Here is a 27,196-nt window from a genome sequence, read left to right on the forward strand (position 1 = left end):
GCTCATAGAAGTTCTTTAGTAGTGGCTTACCTGGTCAATATCAGCATTTCTTGGAAGAAAATAAACAATATTATTAGTGATCTTCCGGGAAAGCCTGAAGATTTCAAAGGTGGACAATAGTTAAGGAACGGTAACAAAAACAGCAGTTAATTTCTGATCAGAGATATGTTCTTATGTCATAACCCAAATGTATTTTGATATGTAACTAAGAGACACACATTTAGATCCTCTAATGGAACCTAAAAGAGAATTAAGTAGCAGATTTTGTAATTCAGATGGGTCAGAGATTGGAAGTTAAGCCTACTCATTCGATTATCCTTGTGGAAAGCAGCCAAGAGTCAGAAATACACTTTCTCTTTCTGCCATTTCCTAATTATGAAAATAGAACAGGAAAGCATAATACTACCTCTTTCCAGTAAAGAATAAAGACAAGTAAATCTGGTCATTGTGGATTACATTCTAAATTTTAATCAGCAATTTAGAAACATGCTTCCTGTTAGAGTCAAACAGATGATTCCTCTGGGGAGGAGAGATAAAGAAAAGGACAAATAATAAAAACTATTCTTTATGAAAGAAGGGTTTGCTTCAGTATCTTGGAAGAGTGACAGGAAACATTTGAAGATGCAAAGAGAATTAGCACAAGCCAGTGTAAGCTGAAGAAAAGTTAAGGGATGGTCCCCTAGAGTCTATGGACAGGTCTTGAGGAAACTCCCAATTTCCAAGACAAAAATTTCAAGCAATTAATATTTCCTAATTTTTGTTTTCTAATGATAAAATTGGACAGTACCCGAAGGAAATATGACTTCACATCTGCCATTCCTCTTGGAAATCAACCACCACTTAATTTTTACATACTGGCTTTTTATGTAAAATAAACTGGAATCCCACTTCACTAATCCCTCTATGAAACACACACACACAACACACACAGTCACTCACATGCACACCTTTCTCTCCATAACCACTGTTTGAGTAAACTCAGTCTTCCAAAGGATATCCATCAGGAGACATCATAGTCCTGATGTCAAAGGTCTCCGCAGTAGCGTAGTCTGGTCCTCCCCAAGGGGGGCTAAGAAACACAACATCAGCCTTTAAATGTGAAGCCAGCAGGAGGAAATCTCCACAGATGAATTCTATCTTGTCTGCTACTCCATAAACTTCTGCATTATTGCGAGCAAGATCAATCTTCACAGGATCAATATCAATGGCAATCACTAAAAATGGGAAAAGAAGAGTCAATGACACTGACCTATAGAACAGTTCATCTTCTGAGCAATCTGATTTTTTTCTCGGTCTAAGAACTTTTTTTTTTTTTAAAGATTTTATTTATTTGACAGAGAGAGACACAGCAAGAGAGGGAACACAAGCAGGGGGAGTGGGAGAGGGAGAAGTGATGCGGGGCTCGATCCCAGGACCCTGGATCATGACCTGAGCCAAAGGCAGACGCTTAACAACTGAGCCACCCAGGCGCCCCGGTATAAGAACTTAAAGACTAAGGAAGTTTGCCACATATACCAGAGATAAAGACCTTAACTAAAAATTTTAATCTAAATTAGAAAGATTCATTTGTGTAGTACCAAGAAAATGTGACTGAAGGACCTGGCTTTCAAAGTTGTGTCACTCAGCTTTTCCAAAGTAAGTAGTGACAGTTGCCACATAGTATCTACTGAGAGTTAAACACATGCTCAGCACTGTGCTCTGAACAGCCTGAGCAGCAAACACTTGGAAAGGTCACTGACTGCATGTCAAGCCTATAACACTAGGATTTCAGAAACAATCAATTTCCTAAAATGAGATGCAGCCTCCAAAGAAAGACAAATTTGACAACTTCTACAGAAAAGCAAATTAAAACACATCTTGACAAACCCATATAGCCAGCTTATGAAGAAGAAACGTAAAAACATCTGCCGATAATGTTTAATGAGACATCTTAGGAAGAGGGAACCGACAACGTTATGTTTTCATCGAATGGGTTTTCATTTAATTTATTGCAATTTCATAATTAGCAATGCAAACATAAGTTAATTTTAGCTCACTCCTATCTGGCAGTCAATAACTCAAGTGCACCTGTATGTGCACCAGTGTGCTGGTGGCAATATTTTATCTTTGGAAGGACTAAATGGAACCCTGATGCATTCACCATGGTTGTCATGGAAACATAGTTGTTTTCTAGAAAATGATGTTTTTTAAAATTTGTTAACTTTTGAGAAATAATGCACTAAATAAATCACTTGAACAATGAATATAAGCTCCAATTACATGTTGAAATCATGCGTTTACAATGCTATTTTTTTTGTTCTAAGTAAACTAACATTCGTAAGAGAAAAGATGAAAATGTCCTTTTTAGCTATTCAATCTGCTCCATTTGTAGTACAGAGACAGATGGAAAGATATGCTGACAACACTAGAAACTCAACAGGAAAATGATTTTCAACATCAAATATATTCAGTCAATCCTCCTGTTTTCATCTTTATTTCTCCTACAGGCTGCTTTGTTTTTAGGCCTAACAGAATGTAAACACTCAGTCTATCATGTAAATAAAATGCTGGCAAATGCTGGATGGCATTATACAGAACTGCACTGTCCAGTAATGGTAGCCACTAGCCATATGTGGTTATTATCTTTAAACTGATTAAAATGAAATAAAGAATTTAGATCCTCAGTCACACTGCCACATTTTTTAAAGACTTATTTATTAATTTGAGAGAGAGAGAGTACGTGTGTGCACGCATGAGCTGGGGGAGGGGGAGAGGGAGAGGGAAAGAGAATTCTCAAGCAGATTCTCCACTGAGCGTGGAGCCTGACACAGGGCTCCATCCCAGGACCCTGAGATCATGGCCTGAGCTGAAATCAAGAGTCGGCTGCTTAACCCACTGAGCTACCCAGACACCCCCACACTGCCAAATTTCAAATGCCCAAAAGCCACATGTGGCTAGTGGCTATCATACTGGACAGTGCAGATACACATTTCCATCATCACAGAAAATTCTATTGGATAGCAGTAACACTGAAGTACACAGAAAGGGAAAAAAATCTTTAACATCGAAGTGCAAAACTTTGTGGATTCTCTAACCATTCAGTTGAATATATGCCTAGACAACAATTGGGTCTGGGAGAACATGACAGAAGTAGCCTTCCTTTAGCTTTGGACCCACATTAGATATTTTTCTTTACCAAATGTGTACTAAGCTACAGAAAGCCTTGGCAAGAGACCTATATTCATAGAGATATAAATCTACAATATGGATGGTTTCCATAATATTTTGAAAAAATTTCCAGATCTATTTGCTACTGTATCACAGGGCAGATATTTTAATTGTCATGTTACGATACAATGTCAAAATGATGACAAATTTGAAAAATTTTGAGGAAAAAAATCATTTTCATGCAATAAACACTGATTTGAGCTCACAGGACTGACTAATCTGGCAAGCGCAGAGAACTTTGAGAGTAAATAATGAATTTAAGGAAAACAGGAAAATAAGTCCTATTCCAGTTATGTGAAGACAACTTTCTTTTTTTTTTTTTTTTAAAGATTTTATTTATTTATTTGAGAGAGAGAGAATGAGAGAGAACACATGAGAGGGGGGAGGGTCAGAGGGAGAAGCAGACTCCCTGCCGAGCAGGGAGCCCGATGCGGGACTCGATCCAGGGACTCCAGGATCATGACCCGAGCCGAAGGCAGTCGCTTAACCAACTGAGCCACCCAGGCGCCCTGAAGACAACTTTCATTCAGGCTATTAGGAGACCATATAAGGTGAGAAGTATCATGCCCTAGGGCATGATTTAATAAGGGTTACAGTTCATCAGCATGGGTCTGGGTCTTCAATGTTAAGTTTTCCTTCACCATTTTCTAGCTTCTATATTATGCTTCCAGAATCATACTTTCCTAGTTAATATTAAAAACTTTATATAAATTAATGAGACTTAACTGTAATTCACTGAAATGGAAGCTATATGTATAATACAAAGATGTTGGGGAAAAAAAGCATCTTCAGAGTATGACTTAACAATTGATATCTTTGAAATGTCACATATACTATACTTTTAAAAGAATTTAAAAAGAACAGGGATATCAGAAAAAATGGAGTAAAAATCCTGGCTTCATGACTCAGCTATGCCCATTTGGGCAGACCATCCAATTTTATAGTTTTCTTTTCCTTAGGAAATAGCACACATACAACCTGCTTGACATAGTTCCTGGCACATAAATAGTGATAGAGGGTTTCTTTTTCATGATTCCAAAGTCAAACAACCACAAGAATGATCTAATACTTAGAAGATTTTTAGAGTTTTACAATGCACAGCTGAAAGGTAGAGGTTACCAATTTAAAGTCTCCCTTAAATTGAGGTTAAATGATGTCCAAAGTCATAATGGTGGCAAAGCTGGAACTCCCTTGTCCATTCTTCTTCTAAAGAATGGTTTCCCATTTTAATATTTTTAGTTTTATATAATGTTATAATCTTGGCTTCACCAAGCTGTGTCCGTGTAATCCTGGGCAAGTTATTTCATCTCTTTATTTCCCAGTTTATCTGTGAAACGCAGATAGTAAAAGATACACCTCACAAGATCACTGACTAATAAATTAATACATATTAAGCACTTACACCAGTATGTGATACAAAGTGTATGCTTACTATATGCTAGCTATTATTATTTTAAAAATTTGGCATTAAATTACTAATTATATATTAAATCTCAGCAAAGATAGGCTAAAGCAAAATGAAACATTTACTGAATAAATTAAAAAGAAATTACTTTTCTTCCTTTGATGGCTAATTACCTCTCTTTCCTGTTAAGGCAAACTGAATAGTATTTCCTCCAACTCCACAAAATGCATCTACTACAATGTCACACTTGAAGGACTGGCTCACCCGGCCAGCAATGTGTTCAGCAATCTTCTCAGGAGTAACTGAAAACCAGCCCTCTGTGAAGGGAAGAAGAGTATTTCTGTTAAGATATTCAGTTTCAAGAAGCCAACCCAAGCATAAACATAGCTAACATTACTATATATTATATATACTTAACCAAAACTTAGTTTCTCTTTTTTTCTTTTTTTTTAAAGATTTTATTTATTTGACAGAGACAGACACAGCAAGAGAGGAAACACAAGCAGGGGGAGTGGGAGAGGGAGAAGCAGGCTTCCCGCTGAGCAGGGAGCCCAATGTGGGGCTCGATCCCAGGACCCTGGGATCATGACCTGAGCTGAAGGCAGACGCTTAATGACTGAGCCACCCAGGCGCCCCTCTTTTTCAAAAATTATAAATTACTTAGTTTTAAAAAAGTTCCACAAAGCTCATTATACAAAGGAGCAGTACCATTTCCATTCCCAATTTCCACCAAAGCAACCGCCTCAGTTCTTGCCTGATTCTTTTGTAATATACTTCCAATAATTGAATGTAATTTTAGTTTTTCTGTTTGAAGTATTAACTACTGACTATTATGGAAAATAGAAAGTTAGCTATCCAACTGGCCAACTCCCCGAACTCCACTGAGTTTCCTGATTATTTCATTTCTAACGGGTAAGCAAATTGACCTCCTTTCCCAATAGAATTAACATTTTTTTCAGAAAGATATTTCTCTGAACAAAATGATACACCAATTTTCCTGTTCCCTTTCCTTACCAAAACTTTAAATGGCTCCTTATTGCTGGAAGAATAAAAACAGACACTTCTTTTATAGAATTAAACAGCTTTTATCCAGTCTTATTTCTCCAAACTCCTATGCACTTTCTTCAATACACAACATTTTGTAAATAATTATAAGAGGTCACAGAACCCAAAATTCTAACCCCAGATCAAGCCTCCTAATTTTGACAGTTAATAAAGACCACTGTTTAGCCCCAATATGAAACTAAGCATCAATTTGTAGAATTGAATTAAGGAAGGTGTTCAAGACATAGCAGGAACACTCACAGAAGAACTTGGTTTCCAGTGTTAATTCATTAGTGTCTTTCTGCACTAGGTATTTCATCATCAGATGTTCTGCTTAATAATCTATTGATTCCTTTTGCTATCTATCCTAAAATATAGATTAGGTATAGATTAAACCTGAATGTGAAGTTTTAAAAACACATATATATCCAAATTGAGAGATACTGTTGAAAATAACTGGTCACTTTTCTTTGGAAAATGTCGAAGTCATGAAAGACAAAAAGGCTGAGGAACTATTCCAGATGAAAGGAAACTAAAGAAACATGAAAACTAAATGCAATACATGATCCTATACTGGAAGTAAAAACAAATGCCATTAAAGACATGATTAGGATAACAGATTAAACTAGAGTCTGGACTACAGATGATAATACTGTAGCAATGTTAAATTTATAATTTTACCATTGTTACGTAAGGTATCCTTGTTCTTAGAAAATACACACACAAGTATCAAGGGGTAGGAGCAACTCGATCAGAAACACACAGAATGATAAAGCAAATGTGGCAAAATGTTAAAAATAGCCGAATCTGGGTAAAGGGCATTATGAAAAATTTTTTACTATTCCTGCCACTTTTCTGTAAGTCTGAAATTATTTCAAAATAGTGTTAAACATTATATATAATTTTTACCTCTGTCCAATTTAATCCCATCATCAAAACGGGAGAAGAGCCTGTATCTCTGGGCCCAGTATTTTGCCAGCTCAGGAACAGCAGCTATCTCAGGAGGCAGACCAATTACCTTTTTGTTCTTGTTTCTTTTCTTCTTCTTCTTCTTTTTACTTTCTGCTAAAATAAAAGAATATAAATACAGATGCTCACTATGCAAAAAGGCAATCATAGATGAATTCATCCGAAGAGTGCAGCCACATTCAGCATTTACAGTTTGGGAATGTACTGCAGACCATGCAGGCAACGGCACCCCAGGAGAAGTGGGAGGGCATACTGCAAACAGCACTGACTTTAGATTACAGCCTCTATTTTGCTATTTATAAGTTCCCTGAGCTTGGACAGTAACCCAGGCTCTCTGAGATCCAATTTTTAATTCTTCAAAAGGAATGAATGAATATTTCACCTACTTACTTCACATGATTATTAGGACATATGTATATATGTCCTAATATATATAAGTATAAAAGTTATTACTTCTATTAGAGAAGACACTGTTTTAGTTGGTCAACTATAGAAATCCAAACATTTCTCTTTCCTTCTTTAAAACAAAATCTCCCAAGAACTGATTAAGCCCCTAACTTCCAGCGTGGTCAATCCTCTAAATCCAGACGTGACCTGAAGGTCGTATGGCCTCCGGGAAATTGAAACAGGTCACTGCTTTAATGTTAATAGAAAAGGATCTCATTCATTCAGAGACTGACTTTTTCTTAAACAATTTTTATTAATTTGGTTATTTGGTTTAAGTTCTGAGCAGATTAGAAACAACTTAGAAAGAGTGCTGTCACAGCTAAGTATAATGACAAGAATTGGTGTTGGCAAATAAAACTACTACATTTAAATGATCCTCAAGGATAGGACTATGTCTTAATATGGTCATCTGATCATTGCAAAGAGCACAAGGTGTCATCAACAGCAAAATGTACTAAGAGTTTTTTAGGAGAGGGGACACTAATATTTTGAGTGAACAGTTCCTTACTGTCCAAGACCATCATGTACACGACATAATGTTAAGCAACCCAAAGTACTAAATGCCAGCACCCCCAGGTCATTCTAACAGCCAACATCTTCCAAATGCCCCTGAAGTGGTGGTATCACCCCAGCTGAGAACTACCAGCACTATGAGGCAAGGTAATTAGGGAAGTAGGAGAGGGCGGGAAAATGGGACTGAGGAATCAGATAACCTGGTATTGAGTCCTAGCTATGCCACCTACTGGCTCTGTGATCTCAGGCAAATTTCTTAGTTTCTCTGAGCTTTACTTTCTGTATTTTTAGAATGAGGATAATCCCGCCTACCTCACTGGGTTATTTTATAGATTAAATGAAAATAAGGCACATGAAGGCATTTTAGAAATCTGCAAGTACCCCATGAACATCAGTTGTACATGACAATAAAAAAATTTAAAACTACCTTAAGTACGCTTTTTAGAAAGGCAAAGAAGTATAGATACACAGAACACAGCTCTACACACACACACACAGAAAAAAAAATTAAGATTCAAATGAGGTATTTTCCTCAATACTAAATTAAGAAAAGAGACCATCACAATATAATTGTTTCATTAGGGCAAGTCTGAAATCATTCATCAATAAAAATGAATACATATCAAATGATAATTTCTAACCCATAAAAGCCTCAATGTTCCACTGAGTACAATTATAACAGAACATTTACTGTAGAATACATTCAAACAGTGCAAAAAGGGCATAAAGTGGAAATGTGACTCTGTTCTCCATTCATTACAGGTAACTACTATAAATACCTTATGTCAGTGTACCATCCAAACAATAACTACCACTACCAACAACCATACCACAAAAGCCAAAGGGAAAAAAAAAAAGAATTATCAAAAGGAAAACCAGGGCAATACCAAATTTCAAGAGGGATAAAAGGGACCGCCAGTCACTTTTAGCCCAGGGAAGAGGGTAGTGGCAGAGACCAATACTTAATGGCATAGACAGAAGTACTGTTTTCCCATGTGTTTGGCCTTTTGTTTTGTCATGCTTGCTCAGCCAAGAATGTAGTGTTCTGGCGCCAAAACATAACCACTAGCATATTTACACTTGCTGTGCCTTCTCTCTACTGAAAAATAAACAGCAGCGAATCCTTAGGTATAGATGATTCATAAGTGAAAACTAGGGAAGCACATTATCTAAACTCATTAGCAAGTTGAAGCATACTTAGTCTTACCTTCAGTTTCTACCTGAAGAGAATCTGGTGTAATCTGAGTAACACCATCTTCCTTATCTGTAATAGCTACTACTGTGCTGTCTCCTTCATTTTTTTTTGTTTCAAGTTCATCAGCTGAAGACATGGCATGACACTTTTCAGGCTCTGGATTACTTGTCTCCAGTGGGTCATCACCTTTTTTAACAGACATTTCTTGTTCCTCTGAATCACTGCTTGTGCAGGTGTCTTGCACATTGTCATAAGAAACTGACTCCTGTTGTGCTTCCTCCTCCATTGGTTCATTAATCCATTTTAGGAATTTTTCTACCTGAAATTTTAAGTCGTCACAAGCATGAATGAATTCCAAATTACATAGAATATTCCCACCTGTTTTACCATTTGGACTTCACTGAGAAGCTGTTGTAATTATTAGCTCTAATAAGTACACTGTATCATACAAGCTAATTATACATAAGTAATTCTAACTACACTTTTGTATCTGGACATATCATGATCTTATTAAAAATTTCTTTAAAAGGAAGAAAGTATCAGATTAAACACATGACAATGAACTTCCTATAATCAATTAACACTAAGAGGATAAAGCTGAACTGTCCCAGTAGCTTTCCATAAAAGGCTTCTAACAATATAACCATACAATGTGGTATTACCATTACAAATGTACCTACTAATTGTTGAGTCATTATTATTAGCTTTTCAAATTATACAGACCTTTCTTCAATGGCCCAGGCTATGTTTAACTGTACTCAGCATCAAAGATAAACTCTAAAAAGATCTAGTGCCCATCTATCTGTAAGAAAAAGAGCGCTATCTTAGAATGCAAGCTACCCTTTAATGGGGCAGTAGGCCAGTAAAATGATTCCTAAAAATTGGATTTCTTAGAAACGTTAACAAGGTGTTAACAGATGATATGTACTTCCTTGCAAACTTCTGTAACAAGAATATTCTTCATAACAGATCTTCGTGACCTTTCTATGAGTTAGGAAATTCGAAGATGAGCATAGACAACAACCCAGAATCTTCAAAGGGACTGTACCTATACATCAGTCGGATATCAAATGATACAACAGCCTATTTCTTTTCTCCCTGGCAATACTTAGCAGTTATGTTTCTGCTATTTGTCTACAGATGGATGTATGGGGACTATCACATCCAACACGTAGAAAGTTCTATAAGACTGATTGGTCTGATATTGGGAAATGTGTTCCAGATATAACCAGGGCCACTAAAATATTGAAATATCACCAGCAGCCAACCCACCTGAAATATAACAAAAATAAAGCCAGCTATAAATCTGTAGCATGTTTTGGAAGAATGCTGAAGTTGGGAAGGATAATGTATCTTAAGGGTAAAACAAAGTCATCACAGGGTCTGAGATTTTGTTTTGTTGACTGAAGGAGCTGCTGGAGAGGTAATTGATACAAAGGTTTTGCTCACTAGAAGGTGTTTTTGTTTTTTTCTCCTATAATGGATAAGCATCACTCATCAAATCAAGCAAAAATACTTCTAATTACCTTTGTTTTTCAGGTGCTTGGACAGCAGGTATAGCAGAGTCCAAGAGAGGGGACATGAATATTCCAGTTAGCAGTGTAAACCACTAAATTAGCATGAGACTACTAGGATGAACTGGTTAGTGCAACGTTTGATTGATCACCTCTAGATGACCTCAAAATTAAAGCTTACAATAAATGCTGGACCAGAAACTGACTTCCAGGATCCTACTTAGCCTGAGGCAGATGAGAAATTCTGTTACTATGTATATGAAGCAATTTTATCCATTTATCTTCCCAGACACTGATACTAGCTTTCAAAAACATCCTCTTTTCGTATTACTACCAACTTATTCTATTTCAAATTTGGTTCACATGATATATGCCTTTAGGAAGCAAGGGGAAGACAATTTTAGGTACCCTTATATCTGGTAGAAACAGGATTTCCACTTGAAAAAAATTTTAGGGAGTCAAGCTTACAAAATGAAATTTTATCTATAAATAAAGAACAAAATTTACACATACCTTAGTCAAAGTTTTGCTTTTTTTGAACGTTTTTTCTGACTCTTCAGTAAAGAAAATGTGTTTGTTTTTCATACTTATTTGTCTTCTCATGTCCAGGAACTTTGACTTATACTTCACATTCTTCTGTAGGTACCTGACCTGCCGATGACTGAAATTTGAAATTCCTCCGTATCTGTGACCAAACCAAAGGAAGTTGACTCAAACCTTAAGTTCTATGAGTTTGTTTTCTTATATGAAAAGAGAATAAAACTGACAATTTTCACTATTTTTCTACTAGCAGCCACCATTTTAATTTTATTTTTCTAAATTATAACAATTATGAAATAAAGTTCGAATGTAGAGGAGTTTAAGGTCTTGGTTATATGCTAATTTCCAAGTAAATGTGAAACACCAGTTGGGGATATCAACATACCTTATATGTAACAGAAAGCAGATGTTAAAATGTAATAAAGAAATAGCAGAAAAATATAACCCCACTGCACGTTAGGGAAATACAATCTTTTCTCATGGTGAGATGATACCAAAGTGCTTTAATACATATTTGGGTACATTTGAATTATTTTATTTATTTTATCTTTTAAATTTTTATTTAAATTCTAGTTAGTTAACATACAGTGCAATATTGGTTTCAGGAGTAGAATTCAGTGATTCATCGCTTACATACAACCCCCAGTGCTCATCACAGATGCCCTCCTTAATACCTGTCACCCATCTAGTCCATTCCCCACCCACCTCTCTCCATCAACCCTCAGTTTGTTCTCTATCATTAAGAGTCTCTAACGGTTTGTTTCTCTCTTTTTTATTCTTCATCTTCCCATATGTCCATCTCTTTTGTTTCTTAAATTCCACATATGAGTGAAGTCATATGGTATTTGTCTTTCCCTGACTGACTTATTTTGCTTAGCATAATACACTCTTAGCTCCATTCACGTCATGGCAAATGGCAAGATTTCATTCTTTTGGATGGCTGAGTAATATCCCATTGTATGTATGTACCACATCTTTATCCATTCATCAGTCGATGGACATTTGGGCTCTCTCCATAGTTTGGCTATTGTTGATATGAATTATTTTAAAAGTGGTCACTATTTTTTTAACCTAAATTAATCTGAGCTTACCAAAGAAGCAAACCCCTATTATCAAAATAATTAGAGAATATCTGCTGATCTAACCATCTGAATTTTTCTAGTCCTAAATCATATAGATGTGCTACAAAGACTTCTTTGACCATATCGAGCCTCATTTAAGTACCTCTTCCACAGTCCCACAGACTATTAGAAACTTAAAGTGTAATATACAATTTAGCACTTATAAACTACTGAACAGTTGAGTGTTAAATGTCAGGTGTTATCTTCTAGCCATATTATAAACCTTTATAAAAAGTCAATTTTATGCTTTTCTTTTTTTTTTTTTAAAGATTTATTTATTTTATAGACAGAGCACGCTCACACAGTGGGAAGGGGCAGAGGGAGAGGGAGAGACTTTAGCAGGCTCCGTGCTGAACATGGAGCCCTGCCCCACGACCCTGAAATCATGACTTGAGCTGAAACCAAGAGTTGGACCTTCAATCGACTTTGCCACCCAAGCGCCCCAATTTTATCCTTTTTAAGTAGAATTGGGAATCCTAAATAGAAGAAAAATTAAATCCCAGGTAACAGAATAAATCTCCACAAATGTATACTAGCAAGAGCCACCCAAGTAATTTCTCAGTAAAATTATATGTGGGTAGAAATAAATTCTGCCAGAAATTTAAACATGGCAATATTGGGAAAATATTTTATATTACTTATCTTTAGGATCTTTAGTTTTAAATACTTATATGAGCTGCAACTGCCTTCAAGTACCATAAGGAAGAGATAACTGATAGTTAAAAATATATTCATAGTATTATAATTATGAGCATGTATTTCTGAACTAATTTGGATTCAATTTATAAGTCAATTTTGAGATCTATGCCCTTTTCTTGCTGACTTCATAATACCCAGGTATCAGTTAAAATTTCACAACTAACAAAATAAGTTTCACCCCTTAGAAACATCAAAGACCTTAATCTTGGTTTAAATCACTGGTGCAAGCTAACATAAATGGTAAGACTTTAGTGTGCCTTAACTACTCAGTTCAGTCTTCATGCTATATGCAATAGACCCTTCAGTTTTCTTATATATAATTTAGTTTTCTTACATTTTCTTCAGTTTCAGATTTCCTATAAATCTCAGATTTAAATGCTTGGGCATTTAATCCCAGAGAAAACTTATACTTTCTGTATACAAATGTTCATAGCAGTTTTATTTGTAATAGCAAAATACCACACACAATCCAAATGTCCTATTGCATAGATGAATGGTTAAAACTGTGATATATCCATACAGTGAACACTATTCAGCAGTAAGTAGGAATGAACTATTGGTAAATGCAAAACCTTGTGGGGAACGTCAAGGGCATATGCCTAGATCTTAGGAACAACCTAGAAGTACATACAGGGTGGTCAATTAAACACACAAGGACTAGATAAATATGCATGTACTGGTAAGTCAGGATGTTCATGGTACATTGTTGAGGGAAAAAAAAGCAAGCTGCAGAACATGTATAATATGATTCTATTTTTGTGTTTTATAAAAAGGGAGTAACCTGTTTATATGTACATAAGCATAAAAACACATGAGTAAATTAGGAAGGACATATGCCAAACACTGTCTACCTCTGAGGAATGATTTGAAAGACTAGAAGGTGTCTGGTTTTTTTCTCCTATAATGGATAAGCATCACTCATCAAACCAAACAAAAATACTTCTAATTACCTTTGTTTTTCAGGTGCTTGGACAGCAGGTATAGCAGAGTCCAAGAGAGGGGACATGAATATTCCAGTTAGCAGTGTAAACCACTAAATTAGCATGAGACTATTAGGATGAACTGGTTAGTGCAACGTTTGATCACCTCTAGATGACCTCAAAATTAAAGCTTACGATAAATGCTGGACCAGAAATTGACTTTCAGGATCCTACTTAGCCTGAGGCTAAGTAACTCTTTATTACTTCTGTTTTGAGTTTTAATGTTTTCATAATAAAAAAGAAAAAAGGCTCCTGCAGATTTGAACTTTTCATGACATGCTTCCTTTACATATCAGATGTATACAAAGGTAGACATGTGAGATGCAAGGTGAAAAAGGGAACCATGCTTAGAAAAGAGCTTGGCCTGAATCCTCGATGTGATCCTGACCAAGTCACACCTCTGTGGGCTGCAGCTGCTTTATCCATGAAATTGTAATAATGATATTAGATTGCTATGAAGTACAACTGAGTTAACAACACATCAATATATCAAATGTGCAGTAATCTTTCTATGAGAGGTTAGTGTTTTAACTGTAATATCTCAAATTCTATCAAATCCATAACCATCATTAGCTATTTGAATATCAGAGAACTTGAAGATATCTGAAGTGTTAACGATTTCAGGAAGACAACAGTATATCTGTTATATTTATATATAATTACTTTTGTCCTGAGCCATGCTTGAATCCTAGAAGGGAACCATTGTCATCAAAGTCTGAATCTGGGTTTTCATCAATGTCCAGTTCGTGGCTAAACAAATAAACAAGAGGTAAACAGCAATAAGCCATTCCATCCAGAGCCCACCAGTGCAGGCAAATATCAAAAGATACATATAGTCAACCTACACACACTTTCCTATTGCAACAGTCAATCACAGCTCCCAAATCCAGGAAGACAGGAAAGAGTAGTTTAATCAGATTTTCCAAATATGATAAAGTACCCAGCAGTGTTTGGAACACAGCAATAAGTACTCAAATCCCAATTATCTCTGTTCTTGAACATGGCACTAATACAGACCCCTCCATTTCCCTTTGGAAAAACACCTGTAAAAACTGCAGCCTTAAACTAATCTCCTAGAGTGATATTTTTAGTTTTCCTTAAAAATGAAGACAGAAGCATTTGAGAAGTATCAAAGCAACCAAAAAAATTACAAAAATATGTATATATCAAGAAAAATAAGGTTGTGATACAAGTGATAATAAGTAACCCATGATCATCAAGTAAGAGAAAATGGTGAGAAATAATTCTTACAAATTAAGTTAAGGTCCCTGAACATTTACGGTGGACTTACTAGGTTCCAGAAATGTAACCTAGTCTCTGTCTCCAGGAACTAAAGGAGGAATTAACCAGCACTGTATACCAGGTAGAAGGAACACAATGGAGGCATGCTTTTATGTATATACTAAGTTACTGAGCCTCCAAAGCTTATATATTGTTTTTTTAGAAGCTGTATGGAACATAAAAGTCTTATGTGGAACACTTCATATCCTGTCAAAGAAATAAAATGTTACTAGCTAACATCTGAGTTCTGCAATGTCCATCCTTTTCTTGTATTTTACGGAATTAGCATTTAACCATATCCTACCTATATTACTTGCTACTTGTTTAATTTTACGTATCAACAGTATACTAGCACTGCTTCCAGAAGAGTTGGTCTGGGTGTTAGACTTGGAGCTGCCATTGCTTTGCTATGTAACTCTGGGCATAGCACTTAATAGAACTTCCTTGAGAGAAACCATATCAACTTATCTATTAGTTAAAAGCTGTCATCCATTGATAGCTACTGTCAGATATATTACATGCTAGTTTTTGTCTTCCCAATGAGCTCATAAAAAAAGCAGCAGTTCCATTTTAGAAACAAGAAACTGTGGCAGAGTAAGAGTTGGGATTTGCTGGGTGTTCAAAGATGCAGCGTCTTGCTAGCATGTCTTGTCTTTTCTCCTCACAGGATTAACAGTACTGCAATATAACAAGCATTTAAAGCCACTCCCTCATGGACACAAATGTTTATGCTACCACACCGTGGAGAGAGGTAATATGCAACTTGCCTCCTCTTGAGTTTGCTTGGCTTACGTTCAGGTGGATCTTCTTCACTCTCATCTCCATCAATACTGTTGGGACGTGGTCTTTCTTTGATTGTGTTTGCTTCTGAAGAGTCCTGTGAATCTAAAGAGGCAGAGATATTGCAGTGGATTTCCCCTTTAGCTTAACAACTCTTCTGCCTTTTGTAAAGGCCATCAAAATATTTTTGTTACTTTCCTGCAGTGAACTGTACATGCACATCAGGCACAGTAACAGACCACATCTACCTATTTTGTGTCTGAGCATAAAAAACCTATAGCTATGTCTATCTATTAAAGTTTAAAAGTTTAAAGTTTAACTACTTAAAAGTTTTAAGTTTAACTACTTGAAAAGCAAACTAAAACTACTTTTTCCTCATAGCTGTCCAAATCTACACAAAGTAATCCACAGTTACCTTTGTGATAGCTGAACAGTTATCACATTTTGATGGAAATTTAATTAATTAATTTGAGGGAGAGAAAGAATCTCAAGCAGACTCCGCTGAGCATACAGTCTGTCATGGGGCTCTATCTCATGACCCTGAGATCATGATCTGAGCCGAAATTAAGAGTCTCATGCTTAACTGAGTGAGCCACTCATGCACCCCACATTTTGATGGAATTTTAACTTAAATCACTCTGAAGACAGCATAATACATTGATTAAAAATGATTTCTCCTTATTAAGAAGTAAATACATTTAGTTATCTCTAATATAGCTCTTAAATTAAAAGTAATAGCAAGGTAAGCTCCACCATTTAGAAAGAATATTTTTAACTTGTGGTAGCTCCAACTGAGGCACCTGTCTGTCTTTCTTCAGACTGGCACAAGGTGAGTGGGTGGGACTGGAAATGGGAGAACTGTCTGCAGTGTAGACAGTGAGAGGCTTTGATTGTGTGGACACAGACTACTTCAGGAGAACACCCAACCACAAACAGAAGAAAACATACTTACAAAGAAATGCAATATATACCTGTGTGTGCGTTTTTAAAAGATTTTATTTATTTATTTGAGAGCAAGAGAGACCGAGAGAGCATGAGCGGGGGGAGGGGCAGAGGGAGAGGGAGAAGCAGACTTCCCGCTAAGGAGGGAGCCCAATTCGGGACTTGATCCTAGCACCTTGGGATCATGACCTCAGCCGAAGGCAGACACTTAACCTACTGAGCCACCCAGGCACCTCTATACCTTGTGTTTTGATCTCAAGGCAGGATCTGAAACAAATTAAAACCCAGAATTCTCAGATTTATCCTGATGGCACTCACCCTGGGACTAATTAAAGAAATGGACAATCTATACATATAGGTTAGGAAATAGGCAACAGATGGCACAGACTATGAGGTTTTTACTATGTTTGACAAAGGGAAAAATAGGAAGATAAGGGAGGATGATCAAAGGAATAACATGAAGGAGTAAGACAAGGGAAAACACATTGGGCAGTATACATATTTCAGGTTTTATGGTCAAAATCAGCATAGAAAGTAATCAGGAAAGTATAGAAGAGTATCAAAAGACCAATGTAAAATAATCACATTATTTACAAAAATAGGAAAATAACACCAAAATAGAAAGGAATGAGAATACCTAAGCAAGCTCCATCAGAAGAGCACAGAGATAAATTAAAAAATAGGTAGAGCCCTTCAGTAACTCTCTAAAGGAAACTCTCAGCTAGATGAAGATCAGCAATCTGAGGAGCAAAGCAAATCCAATTGTTAAATAAAATGCCAAAACCTTTTACTTCATATAGGACTGAGGCTGAGAAGAAAGTCCTATATTATAAACCAGACTTTTCTAGCACCAAACATCAAGGATGCCAAGAAGACATCTTAGTGGCCTTCTGGAAATTCAGAAGTTATAAAAATTTTCTCCTCTCTCATTTTCCTGGTGCCATCAGTTAGAATTCTCCTTCCCAGGAAGAGCATTCTTACCAACCTCTGACTTTTCTTAAAACACCTCTCACTGGCTTTCTTTAGTCCTTTCTTTAGTTCTTTAGACACCAGTTTGCATGATAGGTTTTGTTTTGTTTTAAATCACTTAGGCTAGAGTCAACCAAGTTCCCTATCCTGAAGTCAACCCTTCCAGTTATAAATTAATATCATGCCCTGTTGAGATTCCCTACAGAGCAAGACTTCATTTGTTCTGAAATAAATTCCAGTATAACTTACAATCAGATTTGTCTGATGTCCACTGTGTACTCTGAACCATTCTCTAATATGCCTCCTATAAATTCATTTGCTCCACAGAAACTTGGAAATTCCACACTCTATTAAATTTCTCAAGGGAGTTCCAAGTTTTAATTCACTGGCCACCTAGGTACAAGTGGAAGGAATGATACTTTTGAGAACCCTTAACAAATATTCTTTTTATTTACATGAAAAGGTAATAAACAACTTGTGATATATGGATTAAATCATATGATACTATAAAATGTAGTTAGCATTGTGTAACCCTACCATAAAGGATAGGTGTTAATTATTTTGATCAGTAGGTTAATCTTCCCAACTGTTATTTAATAGGATAAATCTTGGCCAATCTTACCCTGAGCTGGTTGGTTTGTGCTTCTGTTCCCAGACAAGCTGCTGTCCTTGGTTCCTCCATTACATGGTTCACTCTGGCCAGAAGCAGGGCATTCTCTGCTGCTGCTGATTTCACTTAGCCACTGACGTCCATCACAACTTACTGAAGAATCTAACTGGCTCTGTTCCACTTCCTCTGAATTCAAACTTATATTACTAATTCCACCAAGGATTTCATTATGCTCTTTATCACTTGAACTAGAGCTTTCACTATCAATTGTAACAGATGGAGATGGAGAAGACATTAAGTCTGCTTTCATGCAATTCTCATCTTTCTCATTGTCAACTTCTATTTTAGACCCACAAGTATCTGGTTCACAGGTTTGTGAGGGCTCAAAAGTCCAACCCTGAGCTTCCCAATACTGAAATTGTTCCAAATAATACCAATAAAGTTGACTATAATGTTGTTCCCATTCCTCCTTTGTATCAGGAATGTTCCAAGGTTCAGAACATAGTATCTGATCTGAATGTTTTTCTTGCCAGCTTTGCCATAATAGTCCTCCACCATATTCATTCCAATACTTTTCCCATTTTTCTGTGATTTCTAGCTTTGGAGATAATGTATTTTCAACAGGAAGATTTTCAGTTTCAATGTCTTTTTTGGTTTGAAGTTTACATGTTTTGGTGCTCTCATACTGTTCAACTGAAGATGGATCATCTGAAGCCAAAATGTCATCTTCTTCATATTCTTGTCTCCAAGATTCTCTCATAATTTCATCTAAGTACTTCTTTTGATGTTTTTTCTTTTTCTTTTTTATTTTAACTTTATTTCTAGTATTCATAGACACCTACATAAGATAAATAACTTGAATATAAAATGCATCTCATAAACTGTAATAGAAAGAGAATCCAAGTCTATTTTAAACATTAAATTAAATAATATACCGTCAAACCCCCATCCTGGGTTTTTAGTTATACAAACAAGTTAATCTTACTATTTATGTTTCCAGGAGGAGGAAAAATCATGCATGAATGTATATTAAAACTTGCAGTTTTAACTAATTTATAAATACGTTTAAAAAGAGATGGAATGCTCTAGTTTATGAATATTAAAAAAATATTCTTTGTTGTATCTTATGAAGAAAACTAAGAAAAAGAAATATAAGTAACTTACCTCAAAATTCTTATGTGCAGATATCCCACCAAACTGAAGTGGTAGTCCCATACTTCTCATGAGTTCAGCTTCAGAATCAAGTTCACTTTCATCTAGGCCTAAGCCTTTACTGTCATGTGACTCTGCAGTGCCACCTTCCTCCTCTTCTGTAGCTTGGTCCCCTACAGACAGCATTTGTTAGCTTCATTTTAGAGAAAATGTAGATGCAGGTTTTTTTCAAAGGTTTATTTACTTGACAGAGAGAGAGAGAGCGTGCACGTATACACGCAAGCCCACATGAAGGGCAGAGGAAGAGGGAGAGAGGCAGACTCCCCTCTGAGCAGAGAGCCCAACATAGGACTCAATCCCAGGATCCTGAGATCATGACCTGAGCCAAAATCAAGAGCTGGACGCTCAACCAACTGAGCCACCCAGGCGCCCCTCATCCTCATTTTAAAGAGGAACCTGAGACCCAGAGTTATGCAAATGTTATGATTATTAAAGGGTAATATACACTAGTAAAAAATAGCCAATTAAGAGTCAGGAGACAACTTCTAGTCTGGCTCTGCCTGCCACCAGCTGCCCATTCAACTTACACTTACTGAGCATCTCCTCTGTGCTGTGCACTGTGCAAAGCACTGAGGATATAAGAGGGAACATGGCAGAATAACCACAGGGAAAACACTTACATTGACATTCCTTATATGCAGTATTAGTAAACTAGATCAGTGAATTTAAAATGATGATTTGTGGAGTTTATTTTAGGAGCTAGTAATAAGAGAGGTGAAAGGTATGTCTTTAGGCCCTTCATGGATATTTCAATCACAACTGGGATTTATAGTCTGTGACTCTGAGCGAGAAATGATTTAATGAAAGCTATTAAAAGTCTGAAATCCTCTGAACTGGAAGATCCTTTCAAACTCTGATTCTCCCAGAAAACCTGTTTTATTATAACAAAACAAGTTTAGCTTTATATTAATATGGTTATATAAAAGTATATCACACCATTAATTGGACAAATGCCATTCAAATGCTCTATTAACCATTTAAAATGTGAGATAAATATCACTTTATACATTAGCATACTCAATTAGGGCTGAGCTACACTCCAGCTAAATGATCGTAGACAATAGAAGAGTTAATCTTACAAAGCAAAAATGGAGACTGTAAAGAAGAGGAATCTTCTGTGTATAAGTTCTACTAAAAGAAATTGGGAAAAAGATATCTACCTAAATAATAAAGGGGACTCCACTCACCATTCCATTCAATGAACTTATGAAAGTTCAGGAGGGAGCAAATAGGAAAAACAAATGTGCTTTTATGTTCCTTTCATGGTATGCATATTTTATGTTCAGTAGGAGCCTGGCGTCTAAAGAAACCTTATTTGTACATTACATTGAAATACAAACCAAACACTTCATTCAGTGATCAACTGAAGAAACAGTGATTTGTTCCATCATTGTGAGAGTTAAAGGATTTTTAAGGGTAACATGATGTGCTTTACTTGTGCTGACTTTAGCCTAGAACTCACGCTAGTTTTCCCTGTATTTAGAGAAACAAAAAAGATCTGTGTGGAAAGAACAAATGGGGTCATTGAGGGAAGTCTAAGAGAGAGCAAGACGGTTTTCAGCTAACTAGGTGAGACTCAAAATACATAACAAATTCTATTTGTTACTTGGGAAAGTTAACCCAGATTGTGGCCTCTTTACTTCAAGCAGAAGACTATGGATGTTCACTTGGCAGTTATCCTGAATAATTTATCTATACAACCGTTAAAGTATCTAAACAAGGAGGTTATTAGACTGAGGTGGCTTGAAGGCCTTCGTTGTCTATGTAAGCAAACAAAACACCTAAGCCAGAATCAAAGCACTCAAATCTAAGAAAATAACAGTTAAGAACAACTATTCACAAACAGCTAACTAGGCTTCCCCAAATGAGGTCATTGCTTAAGGCAGAGCCAATCAATAATTTCCTTGCTTTGCTTCTACATCTTCTCTATAAACCCCCCCCCCCCGCAACTCCTGTCCTGGAGTGGTGCTCCCATCTAGGGAGCTGGTACTGCCCGAGTTGCACAGTTATAAGCTCAAATAAACTCTTGAAAATTTTAATGTGCCTCTGTTTATCTTCCAACACAATAAAATTTTGCTGAAAAAACCTTACGTTCTCTACTTTTCAAAGCTTCAAATTTCAGCTTGCTCTTATCTAACGGCAACAGCTCAGGAAGGAATGCTACATAGAGCAAAAGAGGCTACCTCAAGTCCATACAGGAGCTAGCTACAGAAAAAGAAAAGATCTGCTTTGACAGGGGTTCTAGAACCACGTTATAATAAAAAATAAGGACTGTCGATGATTACTGGTTGTCATTTATATTTTATGCCAACAAATTAATATAGTATTATAACAAATTATATTTAAAATCAATACACTATTACTTTGAGCAAAAAAAGGGCCATATTGTTTTCTACTGTATTACCTGCATTGTCGCCATTGCCTTTGACATAGTAGCCTTTTAATCCCAAATTGCACAATTTTCGATCTCTACAAAGCAAATTAAACAGTCAATATTGAAATAAATTATAAACTTGAGAAAAAAACAAGTTTGAGGCAGCACAGATTAATTAAAAAGGTTAAGGAACAGAAAAGCAATTTGCTAATATATTTTCCTCATCTGTAATATACAGGTAATAATACATATCTCGTGAAATTGTTTTAAGAATAGTATATGTAAAGTATTTAATATATATCACATGGGAAGCATTTATAACTGTAACTACTAATTATTAAAATTAAATGGTAGTTCTGGTTTGGGGGAAGAAGCAATCTTATAATACATGAACAATGAAATGTTCTCTAAATTTGCTGTACAAAGTAAGCATAAAAATGGAAAGATTTATCTTACATATATATAAATCCACATGCAGACCCTACTCCATTTGCAAATAGGCCAAGTTATCATTGCCTAGTAGACAAGCTATTCATGGTCCAAGCAAAGGTTGTTTTGGGGACTAACCCCAAAGTTCTTATTTAAATATTTTATCAAACTCAAACATAAAACAATCCAGCCTCAACAATTTTAAATTTTATCTACCTACCAACCTACCTACCTAGGTAAGCTCTAAGCCCAACATGGGCCTTGAACTTAAGACCCCGAGATGGAGAGTTGTATGCTCCACCAACGGAGCCAGACAGCCATCCCAGTCTCAACAATTTTTAAAAAAACAGTGAATGATTAAACTTTTCTTTACATATCTACTTCTAAATTTTTTCTCTATCTGCTAAGATGGGAAATTATCTAACCCAAATAAACTTAACAGAACACTTAAAAAAATAAAATTTTGCTATTATCTTTCTACTGTTAAATTCAGCTATAATAAACTCCATCAGAAGTGCCATAATAAGGCAATCTTTAAGTATTAGCTAATACTGTTTTTCTAATGGGGCCACAATAAATTCAACAAAATAATTCTTGTATACTTTATATTTCACTATCCTCCTGTTTATTTTTGATACTTTATAAAATATAAAGTAGGTGATGACTCATAGCAGGACAGCAAACAAGCCAGTGGATGAAGTGCAAATGTGCTTTGGCAGCATGCCCACTGGCCCCCAAGAACATTGGACAATGGAAAAGCAGTTAGGGTGGTGGGGGAGATCAGCAGCTGTACAGAGGATATCAATGGTATGCCCACCAGTACCCACGGATATGGGGCACTAGATGTCAGGTGGAGGAAAAGACTAATATGGTTGCAAGATTTGTTACATTGAGCAAATAAGTAAATACACTGAAGATAATGATAGCCAAGATTTTCCACCCACATACATGTATTTATGTATGTATGTAAAATTCGGATACATCCTGACTGTGTCTCCTGAGAGAGTGTAGAGGCAATGGAAACTCAGGAGCAATGAACACAATGAGCATCCAAGTCTTGGTTTCTGAACACTATACTCCGCTAAAAGGAGCCAAGGTACCCTTGGAGAAATGGCAGCTCCAGGTTAAAGCATGAACTGTAAAGATAAGACTGGGTCACCTTCTGTGCCAGGTTAGGAGGAGGTCAAAGAATGCCAGGGACACATTAAAATGATAATCAAGCCACCTCAAGGGGCCCATACCACTTAAACTGAGACAATACGAACATCAAAATAAATAAGAATAATAAAATAGAACTTATTAATAAAATGAATAATCCAGAGTCCATGTTAGTGTAAATAAAGAAGTAAACAAATACATGGGGAGAGAAGGGAAAAGTGCTCCATACAGAATGTCAACTAATAAAAGTAGAATGACAGAGACAGAGAATTGCTCTTTGGCAACCTTCAGAGGCAGCTGATTCAGGCAGGAACAGGGTACTAGTAACACTGGAGTACCTTCCCCCCAAATACTAATACATACAAAGGGAACCGCTGTGACTTCACAGCAGAGATAGCTATGAGACTGCAACATGATTAGGTAACGGAGGTCAATGTCACCGGGGGTGAAATGGGTCCACAGCAAGTGACTGAAATGATGCAGAGCCAAGCACAGGATCATTTCTGTGGCATTCCTGCCAAGAAGGCACGGCCCAGCTCTGTTCATGTTGAAATGTCAGATAGACCCAGGTTAAGGAAGATCAGCACAGAAGGTAAGGTCGGCATTTTTTAAAATGCTGAGGCCATGATAGGGAGGGAAAGGGTGAGGAATTTTTCCAAAGGAGGAGATTGACAAGTCATAAGTAAACGTAAGAGGAACTATGTGGAACTCTGGATCAGAAAGAAAAGAGACACTACTGGGAAAGTTGAGGAAATGTGCACCCACCACAGTGGTTATGGAAGAGAAAACACTTGTTTTATGGAAATACACAATGGAGTATTTAGGAGTGATAGGGAATCATAGGTGCAGCTGGGTCCAGAAAAAGACTAAAGATTGGATCCAGGGGAGGAGGGGGGCACGCGCGTGTGTCTGTGTGTATGCAGAGGGAGAGATGGAGCAAATGCAGTTAACTGTTAACACTAGGTGAATCTGGGAGAGGGGAATATGAGAGTTCTTTGACCTATTTTTGGTTTTTTGTTTGTTTTTAAGTTTGAACCCATTCTTTACTCCTCTACTGACCTATTTTTCCAAGTCTGAAATTATTTTAAAATGATTTACTAAAAAAAAAATTAAGTAAAGCCTGTTATTTATAGCACAAACTTTATAACAAAAATCTACTACTCCATCATTTCAGCATTTTCCTATGTTCTATTCTAGGCTTTGTACACAACAACACAAAATTTTACATAACTGTAATCATAGTGTAGGTATTTTATATTCAGATACGTTAATTAACACAAGGTATTTTTTCATGTTACTACTGAGCCATTATAAAGATTATTTTTAAGAGCTCCATTACATCAATAATTATGTTTTTTTCATATACATAATATATGGAAACCTGAATGTGCAGATGAAATAGAATTATTATTCTAGAGCTCATAAGACTGCAGTATGTTAATATAATGTCCTCAGATAATAAAACTTAGTTACGATATTAGGTTCTATTTCCTGCCTTTGAGAGGTGTACAATAACCTTACTCACTATGAGAATCAACTCAATACTGAGAAGGTATTAGGCACCTATGCTAATGCTCATTTTCTGTTTTCTGCTACATGGACTATTTTCTCAGTTTAATAATTTATTCTAGAATTTTGCTATCAATCAATCTGTTGTTTTAAGACTGAAACAAACAAACAAGACCGTGAAACAGACCTTTTCCCTACCTGCAAAGTAGGGTTATACTAATAAGCCTCTGAACTTCTAGCATGTCTCCAAGTCTCAAAGACTTCTCATATGGCTACTGGAAATAATTCCAAGATCACATTCTTTTTGTTCTAAAGTGTTATAATTTGAGCATTAAATGATCTAAAGGAAAAAGCCATTCTTTTCTCTTTACCTATTTTGAACTCAGAATGTAGTTTCTAAAAGTAAATAGTGCTTCTAAGTTTTAAGAATATGTATGAAATTACCTGAAATTTAAAGGATGAATGTTTTGGCTCAAAAAAGACTAAATTCAAAGTAATTGGTGATTTATATGGCAATTAAATTGCGTTTTAAATAAAGTTGCTTTAATTGGAATCCAGTAGCATACTGTTTTGTAGGGGTCTTACATTCTCTTTCTCTTCTTTTTGGAAAGGAGGCTTCATGAAGACAGCCCCATGACTCAACCCAGCTTCAGGCGAAGAAGTAAGTATGTAGTCTTGGCTTTCTTTTGCTTTTTACACAGAGTTCTGATTATCGCTCCCTACTACTCAAATATACCCCTGTTTATCACCACTCTTTAGACCTCTTTTCAAATGTTACTTCCTCCAAGAAATCTCTTTGATCTCTTTGGAGAAAGGTTAGGTTTCTGTATCATATATAGCTGTACTTCTTCTCTCTTATAGTACTTACAACTGTAATTAGCTAAGTATCTACGTAATTAGCTAAGTGATCTCCTTTGCTAGAAAGTAAACTCAAAGGTTGTAGGGATGGGCTGTGTCTTTTTTTTTTCCCTACCAAACATTTTTATTGTTATGTTAATCACCATACATTACATCATTAGTTTCTGATGTAGTGTTCCATGATTCATTGTTTGCGTGTAACACCCAGGGCTCCTACGGGCTGTGTCTTGTACCCCAGTGCCTACCAGTGGAGCTAATACAAGGAAGCACAAAAAGCATCTGCTGAATGAATATGTGCATGTATGTATACAAAGACAATACTTTTTAAAAGTGTTTCATTTCCTTTCGGATTAATTTTCCGATTACCCCACAGAAACACAATGACAAACAGTAAGAATTGCTTCAAACTTAAACTCTACTACAATAAACTATATTAAAAGTCTAGCACATAAAATTTGCCTCCACAAGTTGAATCTAACAATCAGCCTGTGAGATAACTGGGGTAGATACACCTGTTTTAGGAATGAAAAAAAGATTCAAGTGGCTAAACTCACACACCTAATATAAAGAAAGCCATACCTGGAGTCCAATTCTTTAGTCAGTTTTTTCCTGCCCACGGTTATCTTCCGTGCAGTGCAATGTTTACCGCAAACACATATTTTCCAAAAATATAGCTCAAAAACTGATGTAATTAGAGTTAAGTCTTTTATCTCAGGAATTAGTTCTATTTAAGCGCATTTGCGTAAGGTTTTAAAAAATGTTAACCCACGAAATTTACTTATTTAAAGCCTTCAACTTGTGATGTCACAGCCACTAAGGAGATTTCATTTGACATTTCGCTTCCCCCGATTTTTAAATGTCCCCTCATTAAAATGAAATGAATCAGCTACCACATTTTTTCACGGCAGCCTACAAAGTAGATTTTACTTTTTCACTTAATGGCAATCGGCGACCTCTCCGTGAAGCCCGAGGACCTTTTTTTTCTGAAACATCACCCTGCCCAAGGGTCTTACACACTCCGGTGGTGGATCCCAATTCCAAGTAGTTTGCAAGGCCTACATTTCTGGGAAGTAACTGTGGTAGAGATGAAGAGGAACACGTTTTTACTTACTCCACAAATGCCCTGGAGCAGAGGCAAAGAATCTTATAATCCTCTTCTAGGTCTTCAATGAAGAGAAACATTTCAGCCACGCGGTTCCACTTCTCGCAGCACATTTTACCACCTCCGTGCAGGACGCTCTGCGGGAGACGGCACGGGACAGGCCTTCCCGGCCTCTGCTCGGTTCCTGGAGACCGAAAAGAGGTCTCGCCGGCGCGACCAGGGGGACGTCAGGGGTTAGAAACGGGCCCGGGGCCGCACGAGCCTGGAGCAAGCTACGGAGCCGCCACCGGAAGTGGCTCCCGGAGCCCACGGGAAGGGGCAGGGCGATGGGAGGTGTC

General features: G+C 36.6%; 1 protein-coding gene across 2 annotated transcripts; it reads right to left on the reverse strand.

Moving 5' to 3' along the window:
• On the reverse strand, window positions 1–27,170 carry TGS1 (trimethylguanosine synthase 1). Of its 2 annotated transcripts, none has more exons than XM_078072377.1 (12): window positions 26,868–27,170; window positions 21,833–21,897; window positions 19,381–19,541; window positions 18,229–19,054; window positions 15,683–15,800; window positions 14,298–14,384; window positions 10,808–10,979; window positions 8,793–9,099; window positions 6,566–6,718; window positions 4,786–4,929; window positions 998–1,214; window positions 1–109 (listed from the first exon to the last, which is right to left on the reverse strand). In XM_078072377.1, the coding sequence occupies exons 1-12, from the start codon at window positions 26,969–26,971 to the stop codon at window positions 16–18; spliced, it is 2,448 nt and encodes an 815-aa protein (XP_077928503.1). In that variant the 5' UTR covers window positions 26,972–27,170; the 3' UTR covers window positions 1–15. The 2 variants fall into 2 exon arrangements, with proteins under 2 accessions (XP_077928503.1, XP_077928502.1); XM_078072376.1 differs by having other exon boundaries at window positions 6,566–6,721.
• Between the last annotated feature and the right edge of the window lie 26 nt (window positions 27,171–27,196).

Source organism: Halichoerus grypus, chromosome 5 (assembly GCF_964656455.1).
Source record: "Halichoerus grypus chromosome 5, mHalGry1.hap1.1, whole genome shotgun sequence".
NCBI lineage: Eukaryota > Metazoa > Chordata > Mammalia > Carnivora > Phocidae > Halichoerus > Halichoerus grypus.